This window comes from Giraffa tippelskirchi, chromosome 7 (genome assembly GCF_054371585.1).
Source record: "Giraffa tippelskirchi isolate mGirTip1 chromosome 7, T2T-mGirTip1v1.2.pri, whole genome shotgun sequence".
Classification (NCBI taxonomy): domain Eukaryota; kingdom Metazoa; phylum Chordata; class Mammalia; order Artiodactyla; family Giraffidae; genus Giraffa; species Giraffa tippelskirchi.
This window is the reverse complement of record NC_137281.1, coordinates 41904192-41919127: the sequence shown is the minus strand read 5'-3', so window position 1 is coordinate 41919127 and position 14936 is coordinate 41904192. Positions and strand designations below refer to the sequence as shown.

Here is a 14936-nt window from a genome sequence, read left to right as displayed (position 1 = left end):
GGATTGACACCCTTTGGATCCAGGGAACCTGGCAGTGTACTGGGCATGGTTCCTGCTTCACGGAGCACAGTGTGGTGAGGGGGACAGATGAGTGACCCAGGCCCAGGTACTGCACAGTCGGTGATGTGATGGGTGTCTGGGAGCGTGGAGGGGGGCAGGGAGGTCCCCTAAGTCAGCCCAGAGGGTGCAGAGTGATGGGCATTTTGGCAATCCCAAACTCTGTGCAGTGCCCCGAGGAGGGAGCCAGGGCTGCAGGCAGAGGTTGGGGAGGGCAAGTGTCTGCGTTGAGCCTCTGAGCATAGAGGCAGGAGCTGGGAGAGGTGATGCACGGGGGAGCCTTTGGGATCAGGAGGACACTCCCGGCTGAGGAAAGAGCAGAAGCAAAGGCCTGGGGGCTCGCCAGTGCTGGCTGGCTGTGTGGGAACAGTAAAGGGGAGATGACGCAGAAGACGGGGTGAGACAGGTCATCAAGGGCCTTGTGTCCTCCTGACACAGGAGCCGAGGGGGCAGTCGGCGACTCGTTGAGGAGCTGGGGTTGCTAACTTCTTCCTGAGCCCCCCACCCTGGGTCCCTGCGGGTCTTCTAGGGGTGCTTGGCAAAGCCAACACGGAGGCCAGGGCAGAGGAAAGGCCCAGACTTGGACATCTTTCCTGGAAGCCCATATAGGTCTGCTTCCAGACAGGGGCCGGCTGATGCCTGTGACTCACCCGTGGTCCCCGAGGAGGACTCATCCGAGAGGCCGGGGCTGGGGGGACAAGAAGACGCGTGTGACAGAGGTCACGGGAGGTTGGGGTAGTTACTCGACCCATGTTTCTGAACTTCTAACCCGAGCTGTCTTTGGAGCCAAGTGGAGGGGCTGGGAGAGGGAATCAGGTATGCATGTGTGTATGAATGTGTATGCAGATGTGTGGATTGGTGTGTATACATATGTATGTGTGAGTATGTGTATGTCTGTGTGTGAGTGTGTGTTCATATGTACATGTGTGTGTGCATGTGCCCACAGGCACACACTCGTGTACACGCATGTGTGCAGGGCAAGTGCTGCAGGACGCAGTGCTGGAGAGCAGAGCGGGCACTTGGCAGGTATCAGACAGGCGTGTCACAACTGAGGGAAGGCCGACTTTGAACTCAGCGTGGGCCACCCGAGAATTGTTAGAGGGAGCCGGCTGTGCGCTGCAGAAGCCTGGGGCAGGGCCGCCGTGCTGGGGCTCGCTCCAGCCAGCCTTGGGAGGCCAGGCACTGCCCCTCTCTGGGGGCGCTGAGTCTGTCCTCCTGCAGAAGGAAAAGTGGGCCGAGGCAAGACATGGAACCAGATGGTATGGGGGTGTCTTCGCTTGTTTTCATAGGACTTGTGGACCTAAAAGGCTGTTTGTGGATTCTCTTTCCCCAAACGGCTGTCCTTTCTGGACCTCTCTGATTGGTGTTCAGCCAGCCCCTGCACGCGGGCGGCCAGTGACGGAGCTCCCCGAGTCCCTGCTCCCAGTCCCTGCGGTTGGACACTCGGGTTGTGGGAGCCACGGTGATGACGTCATTGCTGTATTAGTCATTCCAGCAAAGACAATAGCAGCTTCCACCAGTAATTGGGCTTTTCTCTGAGCCAAGCGGCTTACGTACTTGTTTCCCGTTCTCTCCAAGCAGACCCTGAGACAGGACTTGGGAGGTGATCCCACGGAGCAGGGAAGGAGGGGTGCCCGTCACTGGGGGCGGTGGGGGTTGGGTGATGAGCAGGTCTCGGGCAGCTGGGCTCTGTCCGCTGGGGCTCCCTAGAGAGAGCTCCCTAAAAGCTCCCTAAAAGTGCTCAGATGTGTCCCCCAGCTTGGCCCCTTCCTCGTTCTGGTTCCTGGGGATCTTCAGTCCCTGACTCCTCAGACAGGGAAGCTGGATGCTTGATGTGGGAGGTGGGAGCGGCCCACCACAACTACAGGGGAACGTGGAGGGGGCGCAAGGGACGTGGGCCGGGGCAGTTAATGCTCCCAACAACCTTCTGAGGTCTATACCATCATCTTCCGCAGTCTGTATGAGGGGAAACTGAGGTACCAAGAAGAGAAAGGCCATGTCCAAGGTCACGCCCCTGCAGTTGGCACCTGGGGCTGACCCTTCAGCTCTTAACACTCCTCCCATCCTGCCTTCCAGATTAGCCCATGGCTAAGTTACCTCCGTGTGTCTTCCAGTAGCTTCTACCCCTGGCTCCAAGTTCATTCTTCCTGAGGCCACACGCCTCCTCCCAGAGCCCTCCCTTGTTTCCTCTGCCTTTGAAGACCCCGGAGTGTCTGGTAGCCAGCAGGCCCCTCTCCCCAGGCCCAAGCTCCCCGGCCCGGCTTGGCTTCTCTCCCAGGCCTGGCGTGTCTTGGTCATCACATGCTCCTTCACACAGGGTCTGGGGAGGGCAGCAGGGAGGCCAGCGGCCCTGTGACCCAGACTCCAGGTGTCCCAGTCGCCGAGCGACCGGCCACGCGCATCTGTTGTCTGTTTACATCCAGGAGTTGCAGTGTGACGTGTCTGTGGAGGAGGACAGCCGGCAGGAGTGGACCTTCACCCTGTATGACTTTGACAACAACGGCAAGGTCACCCGAGAGGTGAGTGTACCCGCCTGGCCTCCCGCCAGGCCACACCCCCGGCGCAGGACCCTTCATCGTGCGCCCACCCCTGTTGCCCCTTTCCCTTCTCCTCAGGGCAGGTGGGGAGGGCAGGAGTGAGGCCCCTGGGAGCTTCATGGGAACCGGTGAGAAAGAAGAGGTGACAGAGAGGAAGGGCCGCCAGGCTGCTCTGGGGTGAGCACCGTTCGGGCTGGGGAGGGGCGAGGGGCAGGCACAGGGCCCCAGACCTCCCTAGAGGGGGCCCCGGTCCCCAGCAGAGTCCTGTCCTGCCTCCTCCTATCTCTGGTCCCGGAGCTCTGAGATCACCCCAGGCCACTTCTCACCTTGGCCAGTCTGCCCAGGAGCTAGGGTGGGCTGGGCACCCAGTGCCTCTCTCCACTGATGCAGGAATGAGCAGCCCAGCCCCCAGGTTGCTGCCAGTGGCTCGGTTACAAGCCTGTCCACCCCCACCCCACCCCCCACCTCTCTGCAGGCCTGTATCTCTCTCTCCCCTCAAACCCATCCCACGTCTCTTTCCTCCCTGGGCTCCTCTCACCCCTCCTCTGTACCCGAGTCTGTGTATGGCTCACCTATGGCCGGCACCTCCTGTGCACTGGGTACGCTTTAGGGAAACAGCACAGATGTAATTCCTAGCCATGGAGCGCTCACAGTCTGCTGAGAGAAGCAGAGCCTGAGCCGTTGTAGGATCATTGTAAGCTGTGATTTGTTCAGAAATAAACGGAGGGGTGTGACTGAGATGGGCTTCCCAGGTGGCACTAGTGGTAAAGAACCTGTCTGCCAATGCAGGAGACATGAGAGCCGTGGGTTTGATCCCTGAGTCGGGAAGATCCCCTGGAGGAGGGCATGGCAACCCACTCCAGTATTCTTGCCTGGAGAATCCCATGGACAGAGGAGCCTGGAAGGCTACAGTGCATAGGGTTTCAAAGAGTTGGATAAAACTGAAGCGACTTAGCACATGCACACGACTGAGATGGGCTGGAGTGACCAGAGGAGCCTCCTGGAGGAGGTGACACGGGCACTGGGCCCTGCAGGTGCCAAACTGGGGGAGGGCCCCGGGCTGGGGAGAATGAGAGCGCCAGGGTGTTTAAGGAACCAGAGGAGACTGGTGCGATGGCTGCTTATGTGGAAAGACAGAGCTGCAGCCAGGAGCCAGCAGGACCGCAGCTGGCAACCTGACTTCGATTCAGGTGTTAAGGGAAGCCAGGGGAGGGCTTGTTTAGGCTGGCGAGTGATCTCGTCTGAGTTACTACTGATGATTGCTGCCTCTTGCCTGGGCCTTGAAATCCTCCTTTCTGCCTCCTTGTTGCCTTTTCAGTCCTGTTTCTAATATCCACGCCCTCCCCAGGAGGCCCAGGTGTGTGGCCTGTAACAGATCCGCAGAGACCTGAGAGGAGCATAGCTGGCTCCACGCCCGCCTCTTGCCCAGCATGTGAGGGCCTCAGGGTGCTCCCAGGGAGAACTGAAACTTGGCTATCTTATCTTCCTGTCCCGGTTCAGGGCTCAGTATTTTCTTCTCTGTAGATAATGTAGGAAAAGCTGCCAGAGGAGAGACCCAGGTGAAAAAAGGCCACCTCTTCCTCAGGCTGTGGTGTAGGGGATGTTAGAACAGATTGGAGGAAGAAGCTGTGAGTGAATTTCAATCATTCAGGATTCTTTGGGTGTCAGTGACAGAATCCCAGCACAAACTACTGTAAGTTAAAAAAAAAAAAAAAAGAGGGAGAGAGAGAGAGGACCATATTGGCTCATGTAACTGAAAATTCAGTCCACGGGCACTGACTTCAGGCATGGCTGGATCCAGAGGCTCAGTGTCTTCAGGACTAGCTGTTCTTCACGGTTCTTTCCTCTGTGTTTCTTCATTATCAACAGTCTCTCCCATTGGCAAGATAATGACTGATAATTTCAATCTATACCCCATCCTGTTTGCAGCTTTCCCAAATTCAGAATGTCACGTGGAGCTCCACAACTGAATGTGACCGGCTTTGATTGAGTGACATGACTAGTCCAGAACCATTTTGGCCATAAGTTTGTGATGCTTTTAATGGCTGATTCTGAGTACATGCTCTCATTCTGGAGTCAAGGGAAAGCTGACAGGCGAGTCACATAGAATGAAAAACGGAATGGATTTGGATCACAAAATAAAATCAAGGGTCTGTTATTAGGGGAAGGGAATGGATTCTGAGCAGACAAAGCCCCCAGAGAGACCCGAGTATTTGGGAAGCAGCAGAGATCTTTCCTGGTTTGGGACCCTGCGGAGATGGGGGATGATTTAGGTAAGACCACCCCCCCACACACACACACCAAGTGCCCTCCAGCTATCATGCTGTCTGTGCGGGGTCATTGTTTTTTCAGATTGAGAAGCCCCTGTTTCTCCCTCCGCGCCCCCCTCAACCGCCCGCCAGGCTGTTTGAGAATGGAGTTATTATCTTTATAGGAGAACGCATCCCAGGCTTGAAGCCTGGGTAACAGAAATGCACGGAGGTGGCAATTCAAGGGGAGGCCAGACTGGGCTTCTCAGGGGTGTGGTGGCCTTTCGCCTCTCCTAACATGTGCAGTGGCCCCTGGTAGCCACCCTCTTCCTTTCTGGTTCAGAAGAGACTGAGGGAGTCTCAGGAGCTGACCATAAAAGGGTTTGCCCCCCACCTCGGAGGCCTCACGAAACCTTGCAGGCAGACACTGCTTTCTCATTCTTCATTCTGCTTTCCTTCACCCCCTGCGAACGTGAGGAATAGCAAGGATGTGAAGATTTCCAAGGAGGGTGCCCCAGCCTGGTCGCAGAGAGAGCCTTCACTGGTGTCTGTCTCCTGCCAAGCAGCAAGGAGGTTGGCTCCCAGTCCAGGGAGGACCCAGCGTGGTGTTTCCCCCGATCTATTTTTAGCCCTAAAGCCACTCCTCAAATCTGGCTATAAATACTGCTTCCCTCCATGCTCTCTGGCCGTTAGCATGCATGTTCCTGTGCGCTGGGGCCTTCAGGCTCTCACCTCACTGCAACCACAGTCTACAGCTGGATTCTGGGCCAGCTTCCCAACTCAGAAGAAAGTCTCTGTTCATCCTTCAGGTGTTCATTTGTACAATAGTCACAGGCATCTACTCCTCTGTGCTGGACTCTGTGTAAATCAACAGGGCTGATTTTCCAGCTGGGACTGCCAAAGCACACTTGTTCCTACATCTTGAATCATCTAGGACCCTCGGGGATGGCATCCCAGGGCCCCAGGTCTGGTATGTGATGCTTGAGGCAATGATGTTGATGGACGGACCTCACTTTCCTCATCTGTAAAATAGAGATAATGATGCCACCTTCATGGGCTTCCTAAGATGATGAGAGAGAGTGGGCAATTGTGGTGGTGCAGAGAAGCTCAAGGGAAAGAGAAGAAGAGGGGATCCTCTGTGGGCCTTTCTAGAATTGCTGGGATCCCCAGTGAGCCAGCAAGTGAGAGGCTGGAGCCCAGGTCTCAAACTGGCAGCCCCCAACAACCCCAATCTAGCCCCCAGGTGTTCCAGCCCAGCACAGATAACAAAAGCAAAAATAGATGAACTGGACTACATCAAAATTAAACACTTCTGTGCATCAAAGGACACAATCAGCCGAATGAAAGGCAACATACAGAATAGGGGAAATCAAGTGTCTGAGAAGGAACTAATATCCAGAATATATTAAAGACCTCCTACAACTCAACAAGCAACTTGATTAAAAAATGGGCAGAGACTAACTAGACATTTCTCCAAACAAGATATACAAATAGCTGATAAGTGCATGAAAAGATATTCAACATCACTAATCATGAGGGAAATACAAGTCAAAACCACAATGAGATATTATCTCATAGTCAGAATGGCTGTTATCAAAAGGATAAAAAATAACAAGTGTTGGTGAGAATGTGGAGAAAAGGGAAGCCCTGTGCGCTGTTGGTGGGATTGTAAATTGGTTCAGCACTATGGAAAATAGTACGCCGTTTTCTCAAAAGAATTAAACATAGAATTACCATATAACCCAGAAATTCCACTTCTGGGTATTTACCCCAAAGACATGAAAGCAGATTCTTTAAGAGATACTTGTACATCCATGTTCATGGCAGCATTATTCACAATAGCCAAAAGGTAGATGCAAACTCCAGTGTCCATTGATGAATGAATGGATAGGCAAACTGTGACATATCCATACAATGGAATATTATTCAGCCTTAAAAAGGAAGGAAATTCTGACCCATGCTACAACACGGATGAACCTTGAGGACGTTATGCTAAGTGAAAGAAGCCAATCGCAAAAAGACAAATACTCCATGAGTCCACTTACATGAGGTAGCTAGAGTAGTCAGATTCATAGAGACAGAAATAAAATGGGGGTTGCCAGGGGCTGAGGGCAGAGGGAAACCAAGTTGAAAATAAAAATTAGTTGTCAGGATCAAAGATTCTGAAAACTTAACAGGAGATTCTGGATTTCTGGCTTCTCTGGAAGGACCCTCAGCCAGCATTGTCACATTACAAGCAGCTGAGCTGGGTGGCTGCCACCTTCTGTGGGTGGGGGACAGTACCCGGTTGGTCCCACCACCTCTGGTCATCTATCCACCTACTGCATAGCCATGGCAGTGCTTGGTGCCACCTCTGCCTAAAGGCTTATGGGTGAGGGGGCAACAGAGGGCTGAGTCCATCTGTATTCGTGAAGAGTCTCTGGGCAGAAGAGTCTGTGAGCCTGGCCTATAGAGGGCAAATACCTTTTCTAGAGGTTTCCAACATCATTTAAAGCATGAAGCCTCCCCTCAGACCAAGGACCTTAGGCAGATGTGGCAGGTGGGACCTCCTGAGGGGGACCTGGTCCCCCCTCCATTCCCCAACCCAAAGGGTTGGAGAGCCCTGTTCTTGCTGAGGGGGTAACTGAGGTCTAGAGAGAAGAGGAGTTTTGGTCAAGTTCTCACAAAAGAGTTTACCTTTAGGGATGCATCCACTTTTCCATTTTTCATTGAGAAGGTGCTCATCAGACAGGAAGCAGATGCTGCTGATGCTCACGCCCACAGCATCTGAGCCCCTCCTCTAAGTTTACCTGTTAAATAGTGCCCAGTGGAAGAGCTTTCTCTTGTGCCTGGTAGATGGCTTAGCATTGGCAGGACACCCTGGAAGTCCTGGGGATGTAGAATTCCTGGGGCAACTCAGCACCCACAAGGCAAGAGCTTTCTGAAGCGGCTTCCATTCAGTGCCTCCGTGGGTCCAGCTGCCACTGAGCCCCGCTGCCTACCACCCTTCCTGTGCATTCAGGTCATTCACCCGCCCTCTCCCTCACTCTTGCTTCTGGTCCAGGTCAGCCTCTGACATCTTAGATTTTGCCTGAGGCTGGGCTTTGGGGGAACTGGGGAGGTTTCTGCCTTTCAGACTCCACTGGCCCTCCGAGCCCTCTGTTTTAAATGCATGTGGGTCTCTGCTTCCCTCCCCATCCAGGACATCACCAGCCTGCTGCACACCATCTACGAGGTGGTCGATTCCTCTGTCAACCACTCCCCGACGTCGAGCAAGACACTGCGGGTCAAGCTCACGGTGGCCCCCGATGGGAGCCAAAGCAAGAAGAGCATCGTTCTCAATCACCCGGGTGAGGGCTGGCGGGCCATGCTGGCCGCGGGGTCCGTCCACTCCCAGCTCTCAGGGAGGATCAGAGCCCACGTGGGAGGAGTGTGGGGGTTGGGGGTTGGGGAGCTTGGGGCTTTTCCTGCGAGCTGCTCTGTGGACAAGTGGGGTTTGAGCGGGTCCTTGAAGGACCAGGGTTTGGATAGGGAAGGAGTTCTAGAGATGGAAGGCCCTGGGTGAGCAAGGCGCTGGAGGTGGGCCTGGGCGTAGGGAGAGTGGGCGAGTGTGGGGAGCCTCGAAGGTGGCTAAGGGGTCTGGGAGGAGGTGAGTCTGGGGGAGGAGTTAAGCTGGGCACGTAGCTGCAAGGCCCCTCTATTTAGTTCTGGCTCAGAGAACCCTCCCCGCAGAGCTATTGTGAAGCTGCTGTGGGCCAGTTTTTAAAGACTGTGCGCTAGGCAACCTAGGAAGGGCCGGGAGGTGGGTGGGCGCAGGAGCGAGTTGCTCACCTGTCTGTTTTTGGATGGGACTCAGACCTGCAGAGTGCCAGGCCCAGAGCCGAGACCAAGCCCGCCGAGGAGCTGCGAAGCTGGGAGAAGAAGCAGCGGGCCCTCCTCAGGTAAGGCAGTCCCAAGCACAGGTTGAGTACCAGCTGTGTACCAGCTTCTAAGGGATTTCAAGCAGGAGGCTGCAGTCTGCATCCTCCTGGGGCAGGAAGTGGGGGTGGGGGTGTGACTTAAGAGGACAGGTTCACAAATCAAGTTCAGTTTTCCAAAATAGCTAAATGTAGGTCTGCGTTGCTTCATCCAAAATGCTGTGGGCCAGATTTGTTATGGAATTTGGCATTTGTTGAGTTTTAGAAAGGTGCTCCCACTGTATTTCTGTTTGAGGTCTGAGCAGCAACCCAGGATTTAGCACAGAAATATTTCTGCAGGGACATGTATAAATATTCATGCTAAGTGAGATAAAGACTAGCTACCTTCACATCTGTTTGGAGCAAGCTTGGCTGCCAAACGAGTTATGGAAAATCTTTGTTTTCAGGCGTTTTGGATTTCAGAAATGTGGATAAAGGATTGTAAGACTGCAATTAGCTTTCACCTGTTGTTTTTCTTTAACTGTAAGGAAGGAAGTAAAGGGAGGGAGGGATGAAAACAGAAAGACTGAGTAAAGAAAAGTGCTGAGTTCAACAGTAATATAATGTAACAGTAACATGGGAGGCATGAAGATGTATTAGTATCTACTGTGTATGTGGAAAGGAAATGACTGCGATTTGAGAAATAGTAGCACAGGGGGAAAAGAGAAGGTGAGGTCCAAGCAGGGACACAGCATGGTGTGAAGAGAGGGCTAGAAATCAGGGCTGCCCAGGCTGGCTACAGATGTGGGGGGCTGTCCTAAGGCGAGCAGGGAGGAGGCAAGCTAGCATGGGCAGATCATAGAGGCCCTTGAAGGGGAGGGGCAGGGAGCCCAGAATCCTGCAGTGGGGAAAACGTCACCCCTACCACACACACACACACACACACCTTACACACACACACTGGGAAGGCCCATGCTGGATTTGGGGCAGGTGATGGAGTTTGCTGACCTCAACTCCAGTTACTCTCTCCTTTGCTTTGGCCCAGGGAGGCCAGGCAGGGGAGGGAAAGGAGGGCCAGAGTACTGAAGTGGTCACTCCTTCCCCGGCTCCCAAGACCCAGACCGAAATTAACAGAGGGTCCAGAAGTGCTTATCTGGTGGCTTCCCAGGAGCTTTGTGGGACCTCTCCCACTGTAAGGCCAGGGCCCACCCTCTTGCTTGCCTTCCCCGAAAGGTTCCAGGGTGACAGCCATCTGGAGCAGTCCGGCTGCTACCACCATTGCGTGGATGAGAACATTGAGAGGAGAAACCACTACTTAGATCTCGCCGGGATAGAAAACTACACATCCCAGTTTGGGCCTGGTAAGGGAGCCCCTTCGCTTGAGAGGGTGGCCAGGGAAAGGCGTGGCCGGGCGGGCAGGTGGGTGGGGCGGAGGTGTTCACTGGCCCCCTGGGCTAGTAGGGGGAGGCGTAGCTTTTACTAGACTGATTCGAGTCTTCTTCGAGGAGACCATCTTGAAAGCTTTTGAAAAATTAAAATAATACATGTACAAAGTTGAACAAAACCAAATATTATCCAAGGGTTTCTAATTGAATGAAAACAGCAGTTCAGTGCTGCACCCTGACCCACCCCCAGCCAGTTCCCCTCTCTTCCAGTGAAGACCCTGGGCTTGGTTAAGCAAAACACCGCTCTGTCTTTATGAGCCCTTGACATCTTGGCTCTTGCTATGATAAATGAAGACGCAGCCCACTTAATTTCACTCCCCTCAGCGCCCTTCTCCCCCTCCTCCTGTGTTTAATTCCGCTCTCGGTTACCTCTGTAAGTAAAGGAACATGCTCATAGATTTTCTTTGTGCCCCGGTGGCCTTAGACAGTTAACAGTGTCTCTGTCTCCTCTCTTTTCAAGCTCTCAGAAGGAGAATTAATTATTTTTAAAGACCTAACAAAGAAACAGTTTTTCCCACTTAGCAGATGGCAAAGTTCCATCCTAGAAAACTCTCCTCCAAGACAGGGAGGAGCCGGCAGTGGGCGGGGAGGGGGGAGCTCTGATAAGGAACAGCTGCCTCTCTCCGTATGGGAGAACTGGGGGTGCGGATGATGTCTGGGGCGCCTTGCAACACCAGCACACAGTAGGTGCTCACTAAACATTTGTTGCGTTGACTCCTAGGCTCCCCGTCAGTGGCCCAGAAGTCAGAACTGCCCCCTCGCGCCTCCAACCCTACTCGATCTCGCTCCCACGAGCCGGAAGCCATCCACGTCCCACACCGCAAGCCCCCGGGCGTGGACCCCGGCTCCTTCCACTTTCTTGACGCCCCCTTCGCCAAGGCCTCGGAGGTCCAGCAGCGGCTCCGGGGCGGCACCCAGGAAGGGAGCAAGCACTTTGTGAGGTCCCCCAAGGCCCAGGGCAAGAGCGTGGGTGTGGGCCACGTGGCCAGAGGGGCGCGAAGCAAGCCCCCCGGGGGCCCCGCAGTCCCTGCGGTGGCCCCCTCGGCCCACCTGGCCGCCAGCCCGGCCCTGCTCCCCACCCTGGCGCCCCTCGGGCACCGGAAGCACAAGCACCGCGCCAAGGAGAGCCAGCAAGGGTGCCGGGGCCTGCAGGCGCCGCTGGCCGTGGGTGGCACCGTCGTGGGGCGGGACCACCTGAGGGAGCTGCCCGCCGTGGTGGTGTACGAGAGCCAGGCCGGCCAGGCGGTCCAGAGACACGAACATCACCACCACCACGAACACCACCACCATTACCATCACTTCTACCAGACATAGAGCCCCGCCCCCCGCCCCGCCCCCACCATATGAAGGACCCCCTCCTCCAGGCCCCCAAGGCATTATTATTCTATTAATTATTGTTATTATGATGATTATTGTTTATTAATAATTATTGTTACTCCACTAATATTCAGCTAGCCTCCATGTAGAAGATATATGGAAACACAGAACTAAACTTTTATTTATATGTTGTGGGGACTGCATAACTTACCCAAGAAGTGACTGTGGGTTTGGAAGTGGCCTGTAGTGGCAGAGGCTCCCTGGGGCCCCGGAGCTGCCAGTGTTCACACTGGGCCATCCCACACCCTTCCCTTCCCTTCCCCCACCCCCCCACCTCCAGCCCCACCCCGGGAGAACACCCTTACCGGGCCGGGCTTCCAGAGACCCTCGAAATCTCCGAGAAGATAAACAGCTGCTACCTCTTAGTATGATCCTGATTTTATTTTGCCCTTAACTGATTGTAATGTGCTACAAGGGATTTCGGCGGACTGCGCGACCTTCCTGGCTGTTGTGTTTTGATGTCCCAACCTAGAAACCTTAGCTGTCCTTTCTGGAGTTAACCTTTGACACCTTTCCAGTGGGATCACACCCCCTGCCCCAAACCAGCCCCATCTTTCCTGCCTTGCGCAACGTGAAAATACATTTCTCCTTTTTCTCTCCTCCTCCTCTCTTCTTTAGAAAGATACACACACATATTTAAAGACTGCCCCTGAAAGCAGCCTTCTCACTTTGGAAATCTCTGGAGAGGAAACTAACCACATAAACAAGTGTGGTTTTCCAAGATCAGGCAATTGTGTGTTGTCGGTTGTGAACGAAGATGTGGAAACCTCATGTCCTGCCATTGGCAAATATATACTTACCTATGTGATTCTCTAACAGAACTTCCTGTATCTGTAGATAGATGCCATCTGTCCATTTCTATGTATCTTTCTATAAATATACACTCTCAGGTACCTTTTCTGGTGTGCAGAAATCGGTGCTTTGCTTCTTAAGACACATCCAAAGTCCAGAAGGGACCCTGTGTCTGTCTCCCTTTGGGGCTGCTGTTCATTAAATGCCACTTGCCTCTCATCAGGGGGTCCTTTCTCAAGGTTTAGGATCTGATAGGTTTTGGAGAGGACTGTGGGATTACGGAAGTGTGGAGGGAAATGGGAACAGTGGCCAGAGTTGGGACCCTGAAGCAGTGTCCTCTGTAGAAAAGAATTTTGATAGAGACCTGGGGAGGCCAGGAAAAGGACCCCTGTCAACTAGTCAGGGACCCTGTGAAAATCGGTGACACATATATTCTCATTGGATAATGGAGTGAGCTTAATCTGCAGGAGGGCATGGCAACCAACTCCAGTATTCTTGCCTGGAGAATCCCAAGGACAGAGGATCCTGGCGGGCTATAGTCTATAGGGTCGCAAAGAGTCAGACATGAATGAAGCGACTGAGCATGAGCACGTGAGCTAAATAAAGGAAATATCTACACAGTGTGGGCAAAGCCTCTTAAAAGAGCAAACGACCCTATGCTGGCACTCTGGGTGCCACTCCTGCGCCTGGAGCGGAGAGCGTAGGAGTGGGGGGGTCATCGTCAGCAGACGGAGGGGTGGAGGCACCTGAGGGAGCCGTGGCCTTCTCTGGAAGGATGCAGCCAGCCTGTGGAGACCCTCCAGGGAAATGACTTCTGGACCTTTCTCTCCTGTCTTCCTGTGTCCTGCTGAGGCCTCCTCGGTTGAAGCCACCAGGAACCAGAGAGCAAGGGAGTTACTGATAGGGGTCACACGGGCGTTCTTCCAGGAAAGAGGAGAGTGGAGGGTGAATCTGGAGGGACACAGGAAGAAAAAGTGGCTCCAGCTGCCTGCCTTTCTGCTACTCGGTCTCCCAGCTGGGACCCCCTTTTCCAGAGCCTCTGGTGTTGGTTTACTGGGGTTGGTAAGGAGTTATTTTTGAAGATAGTGTGTGGAATTGTTGTCACCGTATTAATTTTATTACTTACTGGCATACTTGGAACTGGATTAGTATAGTTAATCCTTATGACAACCGTTGAGTGTTGAGCGGCCAGAAGAAGCTCAGGGAGTACAACAGGCTCAGAGAGGTTGAGTAACTCTCTTGAGAACACACAGCAAGTGGCAGAGGTGGGATTCTAGTCTTTCTCAGGACCCCTTAACCAGTGGATCTGGGCTTCTCGTGTTTGGGGCTGTGGGCTGCTGTCAGGCAGGAACCAACTCATAGGAATAACCAAACCAGAGAAGGCAGGGAGGGAGCTGGCTTTGAGATGACAGGCTATGAATGCAGCTGAGACTCCCTGGTTCTTCTTGCTCCCTTTCTGGATGTATACTTCTACTGACATGCTTTGCCACAGCGTGGGTGCTGTTGGCCCTCTGGGCAGCACAACCCAATGAAAAAGGATTTTCCACTAGGACAAGCCCAGGGAAGGATTCTGATTGGCTGGGTTTGGATCCAGTACCCATCCCTGGACCAATCACTGTGGCCCACCTGGAGTCATATGTCTAACCTGTGGAGAGGGGGTGGGGTCTGTGCCAGCAGAAGGAAGAAGAGGAATACTGAGCAGAGAAGCTCGCACCCCAGGCCCTGAATTGCTGCAGCCATGGAAACGAGCCAGGCACTGGGTCCACGCAGGGAGCCTCTGTGGCCTGGTGGCCTTAGAGTGTTTCCTCAGCCTCTGAGAGGAGGTCCATGCCATCTCCCCCAGCCCCACAGCTGTCAGGGATCTATTATTTCTTGGTACTTGGAATTTACCTAACTTAAAAAAAAAAACAAACAGTAACGTGCTCATGTAGAATATTCAAACAGTACACAACGGTGTACACAAAGAAGTACACAGCCCTCTGACTTGCCTGCTCCCAGCTTCCTGGTGCCTTCTGAGTGTGACGTGGTGGTGTGAGCGCAGATGTTGGTGCCCAGCTGCCTGGGTTCAAATCCTGACTCCCTCCCTTAGTAGCTCTGTGTGTTTCTCAAGCCTCAGCTTCCCATTTATGAAGGGGGATCATAAGAGACCTACCCCACCGATTTGTTGCGAGAATTCATCGATTTAAAACAGCGCCTGGCCCACAGGAACACTATGAAAGTGTCACTGACAGTTTTTATAAAAATAAATACATTTAAATGAGATATCTCCCCATTTAAATTCTGTTATTTTTTTTTAAGACTATTTTTTCTGAGCCGTTTTAGATTTACAACATAATTGAGAGGAAGGTTCTGAGACTTCCTAGATACCCTTTCTTTGCCTCATGCATCGCCTTCCCCATTGTCAACATCACTCAACAGATGGTACTTTTTTTTTTTTTTTTACCACAGATGAACATATATTGACACATCATAATCCACAGTCTTTGTTGGGGCTCACTCTTGGTGGTGTGCATTCAATGGGTTTGGACAAATGTATAATGATGTGTGGGCTTCCCAGGTGGCACTAGTGGTAAAGAACTTGCCTGCCAGTGCCAGAGACTAAGA

The 14936-nt window shown here is 53.3% G+C and overlaps 1 protein-coding gene and 1 long non-coding RNA gene across 3 annotated transcripts in view; one reads left to right on the top strand and one right to left on the bottom strand.

Annotated features, from left to right (window-relative positions):
• Nucleotides 1-12438, top strand: part of NKD1 (NKD inhibitor of Wnt signaling pathway 1) — an 88045-nt gene extending 75607 nt beyond the window's left edge. Inside the window, exons 6-10 of one of the 2 annotated variants that reach the window (XM_081511394.1) lie at nucleotides 2481-2576; nucleotides 8025-8172; nucleotides 8679-8763; nucleotides 9952-10079; nucleotides 10885-12438. In XM_081511394.1, the coding sequence (XP_081367520.1) occupies nucleotides 2481-2576; nucleotides 8025-8172; nucleotides 8679-8763; nucleotides 9952-10079; nucleotides 10885-11477 (1050 nt within the window). In that variant the 3' untranslated portion in view covers nucleotides 11478-12438. The remainder of the gene's footprint in view (nucleotides 1-2480; nucleotides 2577-8024; nucleotides 8173-8678; nucleotides 8764-9951; nucleotides 10080-10884) is intronic. The other variant, XM_081511395.1, reaches the window with a different exon arrangement.
• On the bottom strand, nucleotides 4608-8812 carry LOC145514182 (uncharacterized). Its single transcript, XR_014059899.1, has 2 exons — nucleotides 8654-8812; nucleotides 4608-5865 (listed from the first exon to the last, which is right to left on the bottom strand). It is a non-coding gene; the product is annotated as an uncharacterized LOC145514182 (long non-coding RNA).
• Nucleotides 12439-14936: the final 2498 nt, after the last annotated feature.